Genomic DNA, 8,239 nt, shown 5'->3' with positions numbered 1-8,239 from the left:
AACTCTGTGAAACCTGTGAATGGTGTTTTGGGTTCAAGTCTTCAAATGTGCAAAATGACACATAGTATAAAATAAAACAGACCCATCGAGTTGCTGATGAAGGCTTGTTGCTAATTGCAGAGTCCTGGTGGCCACTAGGGGCCACTGTTGTTAATGAAAAGAAAGTTCTTACCTTCGCTGAGGCCCAACAGACCTGTATCTTTACTGAAAACCAGTGGGGGCGCTGTTTCACCAGTTAGCTGTCAGTTATGAAGTGAACCCAATATGCAGGCAGCAAAAAGTGGGAGGTAAAGTGAAGCAATAGGTGATTTATTGTACAAGCTCAAGGGTGAGTACAAAAAATCCAAATACATGAAAACATAGTTCGAGCAACAATGAGGGAACCCAGAGAAAAAGGGAGAGAAATAATATGAACTCCAAAATCTACATGCAAAATAACAATGACAGAGGCGACATGAAAAAGGGAGATTATACAACGAACAAAGCTACAATCACAGTTCAAAATCAAGAACAGAGTACTTACTACCAAAGTGTGGATGGAACCAAACAAGCGAGAAACGGAAGTGAAGGAACAAAGACAAATGCAGAAAACTAATATGGAACTCAAAAGTGAACACAGTGTCAAACAGAGAAACAAAACATAAGAAACCAAAGAACACATACAGAAGACATAATGACAAACACACAGACAGAGGACAGATCATGATGAGTAACAGACTTTGGACACAGACAGGGTATAGACCACCAGATTACAAAGACCAATGACAGACCAGGACAAGGGAGACCCACAACAAATTAACGTGGAAGACAAGTTAGAAAAGTTGATCCTGGATCTGCATTCAAATCCAGATTCATTTCCAAATCTGTGTCTTCCTGGAGCGACAGCTCATCTCACTGCCAGACTGAATGAAAATCCATCAGTCAGATTAAGGACAAAGTCAGAAACTAAAACCTGCAGAGAAGTTGTTCCATGGGTGAGGGTGATTGATGGATCCATGAATGATGGATGGATAAGGTCATGTGTTAACTTTAATATGGTGATGATTGTGAGCTCAGGAACGGGATCAGGAACGTTGACGTCGGATACGATTTAATTTTTGTTCCAAATGCTTTTTTCAGATTTGGTGGTTGAGGTGAAAAGCCTTCGTGCAGATGAGCATCCACAGCTTATCTGCTGCAAACAGCTGCAGGCTTTTAGAGAATCATCACGTCTCACACATCACAGTCCGTCTGAAGTCCAAATGGGTCGGCGTGCACGCGGTGCAGCCAGCATGCAACTGCATGGGTTAGAAAAGTGAAGCTGTCCAGCAACAGCTGCATCTTTGATCAAAACACTGACTTTATTTACACAAAGTGCAGTGAGGGCATCACTAGTAAAACCACTGAACTCTAAGGCGACGGTGATTTTCAGTCTGAGCTCTGATGATAAGATTGTTTCCTTTCAGCTGCTCCCATCAGGCATCAGCACAGCAGACCTTCTGTCTCTGTCCAACCTGGACCTCTCTCACCCCAGCCTGCCTCAGCACATCTATACTCCTCCTCTTGGGCCTCCCTCTTCTCATCCTGCTGGGTGGCTCCATCCTCAGCATCCTCCTGCCCATACACCCTGAGCCGTTTTTTTTTTCCAATTTCAATTTATCTCATTTTATATAGGCCAAACCACAACAAAGCTTCCTCAAGGCGCTTCACACAAGAAAGGTCTAACCTCACCAACCCCTGCAAGAACACAGATTACAGCAGTAATGAAAAACTCCATCAGATGCTATTGAGGAAGAAACCTCAAGCAGACCAGACTCAAAGGGGTGACCCTCTGGTTAGGCCATTCTAACAGTTACACAGTTTTTCAAAGCTGAAGAAACAGAAAACATGGAATAAGGCTGTAACATAACAAAATGTGGAAAATGTGAAGCGCTGTGAATACTTTCTGGATGCTCTGTACATGTACAGAGGTTAAACAGTTTAAATTACATATTTACTAATCACTAAATATTTACTGCAACTGATGTTATCAACAGCAATGGGGGTGGGGTTGTAGTTTATTTATATTCAAATTTTTTCAGTTTGAGTTGATGTGACACCCCACCACCCCCCCCACCACCACCCCACCCCCCAATCCCATGTTTTGTACTCGTCTGTTTACTAATAGATGTGTCAAGGTGTGGACTTCTCTCCAATCATCTTTTATTGTGAAGGTCCAGACCAGAAGTCCAGACAGTAGTTGTGTTGCTTGATGCTGCCCTCCCTGTGAAAAGGTTCCAGCTGGAATGAGTTTCGGGTCCCTGAGTGGGTAAAGTGTGTGGAATGAACAGCACACTACCTGGATTCCGGTTGGTGTGTAGACTGATTTTATTTCGCTTCTTGAGTTTTATTTTTTCAGTTCTCTGTGTTGTTATTTACCAGGGTACAGAATGCTCTTCCAGAAGTGTTCACAGTTGGGGGTGTGTTGTCATCACTCTTGTCTTTGGCTTTGAAGTTGTGTGTGTGTGTATGTTTGTGTGTGTGTGTGTGTGTGTGTGTGTAACCTTGACTAAACCTGGTGGTGATTAGATGTTGTAAACTCACTGCTTGTTTTTGTTGCCTGCGCTGGGTTTTGTGTGCGACAGGAGGCCGCTTTTCACTGACTTGGTTCTGTGGGTTTTAGAAAGCAGGTTCCATTGTCTGTGGTCCGTTTTCTACTGAGCGGCTCAATTGACGGGAGATAAAAGGCACAAAATGTGCACTGAGCGTGAGGTCAGAGGGAGACACTGGACTCATCGGGACCATGTCTCTGAACTACATCAAAAACTTCTACGAAGGATGTGTAAGTAGGACAGACCGAATCTGCTGGGGTGGTGAGGCTGCGATGACCCACACTGACCTCTGAACATCTGACTAATCTCTGACCTGTCAAACTCACACAATTCAGCAGCCATGCTCGCCGTGGACTAATCCGCCAGTGACGTCAGTTTGCCAGGTGCATTCTTATGAACATCATTATTTCTTCAACAGCAGCAAAAAAAAAGAAAAAAAAAAAAAAACTGGAATTAACGTGATTACATTGTAGTCTTAATTTGATTATCATCAGAGGTTTATGAATGTGAACTCTCCTCAAACTGATTGGGATAAATGCAGACATCTAATGGCTGCGTCTCTGGATGATGGATGTTTTTTTATTTTGTCCCTGTGCCTGAGGGTTTGGGTCTCTGCACTGGAAACCCGCTGTGTTGTTTGAAAACTGCTTCCTGTAAGAATTCTGTCATCATTATTTAAATTCCTGTTTGCGGTTCACGGCTGCTTTTCCTTGTGAGCAAATTCCAAAGTTCTGCAATTAAAATGTGTAAAACAAAGTCACCTCAAACACTGCTGACTTAAAAAAAACCAGGCCTGAAATCATTGTGAGTTCATCCTGTTCCCGTTCTGAGTTCTGATAGTTCTTGGTGGAACTCCCCTCAGGAACAAGACTCAGTCACTTGTTGAATTTCATGTTTTAAACAAATAGTTTCCAGCTTTGTTTCTTTTCAGTCAAACCGTCTCCACTCGCTTGTGGTTTGCTGTAATATTGATTTTCTGACTCCTCCAGACTCGTCACTAATGTTCTGTTACTCTTCATTTGTGTGTCTGTCGTCTTTCATTAACGATTTTCTTTGGTGAATCAGCAGACAGTGAGTTTTGATTCGATCTTCAGGGGGCGCTAGTGAGCTGTTTATCCTGCGGACAAAAACTGTGTGTGTCTGTGCAGGTCACTGGCTGTCTGTCGGTCCTTATGTACGGTGGCCCTAAGAGGCCAAATGGCTGAAAGTTCAACAACAACGTGTGTGTGTGTGTGTGTGTGTGTGTGTGTGTGTGTGTGTGTGTGTGTGTGGTCCCAGCTCAGGCCTCCCACGGTGATCGGACAGTTCCACACCTTGTTCTTCGGCTCGGTGCGGATGTTCTTCTTGGGCGTTCTCGGCTTTGCCATCTACGGGAACGAGGCGCTGCACTTCAGCTGTCACCCCGACCGCCGAGAACTCAACCTGTTCTGCTACAACCAGTTCAGACCCATCACACCTCAGGTGAGAGTGGCCGGAGCCCACAGCCCGGCTCCACTTGCACAACCGTCACCACAAACACACAATGCCACGCCCACCAGGTCAAAGGTTAAAGCTGCTGACTGAAAATATCCTCATTAGATTTTCTGCAGCAAACCAACAATCAGCACAACAGAACGGAAATAAAGGACATGTCCATCTGACACAGACTGACAAAGAACTTTACAGTGACATCTCTCACACGCACACACATCACACTCTCACAGACACACTGAGGGTTTATTTGTTGTCTTCAAGTGATTTGAAACGTGTATATTTTTTCTCTCTCTCCACCTTTTTTCCCTCCTCACTCCTCCGTCTTTCCTCAGGTTTTCTGGGCGCTGCAGCTGGTGACAGTCTTGGTTCCTGGGGCGGTGTTCCACCTCTACGCGACATGTAAGAACATCGGCCAGGAGGAGATCCTTGAAGGACCCACCTACACGGTCTTCTACATCATCTCTGTTCTCCTGCGGATGATCCTGGAGGTCATTGCCTTCTGGCTACAAAGCCACCTGTTCGGTTTCCAGGTATGATGACCGATGAGTCTGTAAGTCTTCACGATCTTGGACCACGTTAGTCTGTTTTCAAACTGGGTATCACAGTCAGAACTTCAGAGAAAAGAGAAACCACAACACTGCTGACATCTTCCTATACAGCAACTTTGTCCAGCTTCTAGGGAATATCTCCATGACCGAGCTCCTGTCCTGATCCAAATGAACTCCTCCAGCCAAGTTCTTCTCCAAACACTGTCAGATCCCAGGAGCAAGAACTCATTGGGGCTCCAGAACAAAGAACACTGAACCTTTCTCAATGCTTCCTGGAGCAGCATTTGATTCTAATCACCCGTACTGCAGTCAGATTCTGCACCTTTCATATGAGGTGAAAACAAACCTGCTACACCCTTTAAGAACCTTCTTCCACTGCAGGAGGAACAAGAAGTACATCTGGGAGCAAATGAGAACTGGTTTGGTTTTGGTTTGAGGTTCAGTTGGCTTCAGAGAACCTCTGGTGCCTGTAAGGACCCAAAGGTGTGTGGACAGTCATTTCAGGAGTTAACTCCTATAATATTATGTTGTTTACTGCCCCGATTGTGTAAATGTCACTTATATACCTGCTGTCCATATTCTTGAGCCGCGTAGGTGGGTAGGGAGAGTTCCCATGGGATAAAAAGCTTTTCAACCTACCATCCCTGGTTCTCAAGACCAGGCACCTAAGTGGCTCTCCTCTTCTTTTTTTTTTAGATATTTAGGTGTACCTTAGTAAACACTAGTAGAGTTCCACCTTAGATCTGGAATGTATAAGAGAAGATATACCTTACTGAATTTTCTTGAGTCCATGGTCCAGTAAGTCCTAATGGTGACCAGATCCCAAGAACTATAACTGGACCCCAAGATAAAGGAAACATGCAAAGCTGTAGTGAGAAAGAACCCAAATGATCATCTGCATGTGAAACAGTGGAACTCCAGTTTTACTGCTGGAACTAAAGGTGGTTCAGACAAATACCTCAGTTGGTCTCCTTGCTGGTAGAACCAGTGAAGGTGTTATGGTAAATGGACTGCATTTATATAGTGCTTTTCCATCTGAATCAGATGCTCAAAGCACTTTACAATAATGCCTCACATTCACCCCGATGTCAGGCTGCTGCCATACAAGGTGCTCGCTACACACCGGGAGCAACAAGGGGATTAAGGACCTTGCCCAAGGGCTTTTAGTGATTTTTCCGGTCAGACTGGGATTTGAACCGAAGAGTCCAACGCTTAACACCAGACCATCACCTCCCCCAATGTGTTCTCAGTCTCAGGGTTCCACCATCATTGTGTGGATGTGGGCACCACCCTTCAGTGTCTGTACAGACATGAATCATTGACTTTTCAGAGAGCAGTGAGGTCTGAGTCCAGACTGGACGAGTTCAGTCGACTCAGCGTTAAAATCCCTCTTTCTTTCTTTTTTTTTTTCCTCCTCTCCAGGTCCAGTTGCTGTACATGTGTGATGCCACTGCTTTGGAAAAGACCTTTAATGTGACTAAGTGCATGGTTCCTGAACATTTTGAGAAAACCATCTTCCTGAGTGCCATGTACACCTTCACTGTGATCACCATCCTTCTCTGTATCGCTGAGATATTCGAGATACTCTGCCGACGACTCGGTTATCTCAACAACCAATGATACGTTCATTAACGCAGTCAGCAGAACCCAGCCCGAGGTCCACCAAGACTACAGTGACTGTTGGACTATTACTTCATTACTGCACAAGTCAACATCATCAAACAGGAAAATCTGCTGCTGAGAAAAACAAACACCTTCACTATCGAGTTCACAGGTCACCAGGTCTGTTCTGACCGAGTCCAAGGGTCGGGATGATATCGGTGTCTGTGGAGGTGGACTTTCAGGTGTTGCCGAAGCTGTGATCATGGAGATGTTGAACCTGGAGAAGCTCAGTGGATTGTCCCTCTGTGGTCTCAGGTGGACCTCTGGATTGGAAGGATCACAAGGGCGAGGTGATGCCCATGAAATGGGTTCTTCAGACCATCATGATGCTCTGTTAGCTGAACCTGGATCATCTAACAGATGAGGAAGTGTTTCAGAATCTACGCGACAAACAGGCATCGAGTCCATGGCTCAAAGACTGCGGCACGTAGCGGTGGCGTGTCCCAGCGTGATGAAGCACTTGACTCGTATTCCGGGTGGTGATCAAACACGGATCTGAAGAGGAAGCAGCGTTTTTGTGGTCATGAGGAAGTGCCGCCGTGGTGCTGTTAGCTGGGGGCTGGTGCCACCCAGGTGCTGCTAACGCGTCAACGTCTGACACTTACACTTCCAATCAGTGTGGAAGAGCTTCAGGCTCGCTGTGACCTTCACATGAGGCCACGGCCACAAACCAGAACATCAGCAGGCGGCTGGAAGGTTTCAGTTCCTGCGTCCAGCTGCAGACCACAAATAGCAATCAACAAATCAACAACTTTCACATCTTAGAAACTTCATCTGAAATAACATCAAACTGTTGTTGGATATTTGAGGATACAAATAACTTTGAATTAAAGTAATGATATTAAAAAAAAAATTATGTTTATTTGATTGATAATAAGAATTATGTCACTGATCTGCCACCACAGAAAAAATCAACACAGAATCTTGAAGTTTGATTAAAAATGTAGAAGTGAGATTTTCTGTGCATGAAGTCTGTATATAAATTAAAATAGGTTTTATTTTGCATATTTCCCTCAAAGGAAATACATGTAACTGCATACAGTGGATTATTTTCAGCAACACGAGAAGATCTAAATGAGGTTCTGGATGTTCTCAGCTGTAATCCACAGGAGCAGTCTGGGGATAGGGAAGTGTGGCATGAGCTGCTTGGTCTGGTAGAACATGAATGACTTCTGCCATGTTTCTATGATTGTACATTTTGTGTAATTTTACATTTTGTATGTGGATCAAACTCATTACCTCTGATGTTTTTTTTTTTTTTTTTTAAATCTTCCATCCATCCAATATTTTGGAGTTTTCCATCATCTCAGGTTCAGTACCAACAGAACAACTGTTTCAGAGCTTCATTATGAAGATTTTTGAAGCCTTCAGGAAGCATTTACTGGCTGACACAAAGACTTTATGATGTCACAAAGCAGTTTTTGGCATTTGGCCTGTTTTCTAGATTCTGTTGTGTGATGACAGTTTGACATTTTGCTTCATATTTTCCTGTTTGAGTTGTACCAGATTTGTCTTTCCTTTTTGTTTTATTCCTGTAAATGTTCACAGCTGCACCGTTTTCTTAAAGAAAGTCACTTTCTGACCAATGTTGGGAACCTGGAACTACTCTGAGATGATTAAAAATGTCCCACATTCAAGTTTGTTGCATTTTTGATCAAATTATTGATTAAATAGTCATGTGAAGATTAAAAAAACATGAAAGAAGGGCATGAAAAATGTAGTCGTTACTTAGTTAAAACATGAGACCATTGAACAAAAATTATTTTGGTTCAAAGTGAAATCCAGCAATTTAATTGTCATAACTTTTATTTATTTAGTGAGATGTTTGTTGTTCATAGACAGGTGCAGCTTCTTGCCACATCGGGTCCTGGAGGTCAGAACACAGAAGAACCTCACAGAGAGAGAAGGTTTATGACGCAATGTGACGTAATAACCTGAGTGACGACTGACACACAACTTATTTTATATGTTGTTTTTTTTCTTTTA

General features: G+C 43.6%; 1 protein-coding gene across 1 annotated transcript; it reads left to right on the top strand.

The window, feature by feature from the left end:
* Window positions 1-3,796: 3,796 nt before the first annotated feature.
* Window positions 3,797-6,263, top strand: cx23 (connexin 23). The gene is made up of 3 exons (XM_034162318.1): window positions 3,797-4,031; window positions 4,376-4,573; window positions 6,014-6,263. The coding sequence occupies exons 1-3, from the start codon at window positions 3,906-3,908 to the stop codon at window positions 6,209-6,211; spliced, it is 522 nt and encodes a 173-aa protein (XP_034018209.1). The 5' UTR covers window positions 3,797-3,905; the 3' UTR covers window positions 6,212-6,263.
* Window positions 6,264-8,239: the final 1,976 nt, after the last annotated feature.

Source organism: Thalassophryne amazonica, chromosome 21, assembly GCF_902500255.1.
Source record: "Thalassophryne amazonica chromosome 21, fThaAma1.1, whole genome shotgun sequence".
Taxonomy (NCBI): domain Eukaryota; kingdom Metazoa; phylum Chordata; class Actinopteri; order Batrachoidiformes; family Batrachoididae; genus Thalassophryne; species Thalassophryne amazonica.
The sequence above is the reverse complement of the archived record's forward strand: the minus strand, read 5'-3'. Positions and strand labels throughout refer to the sequence as shown.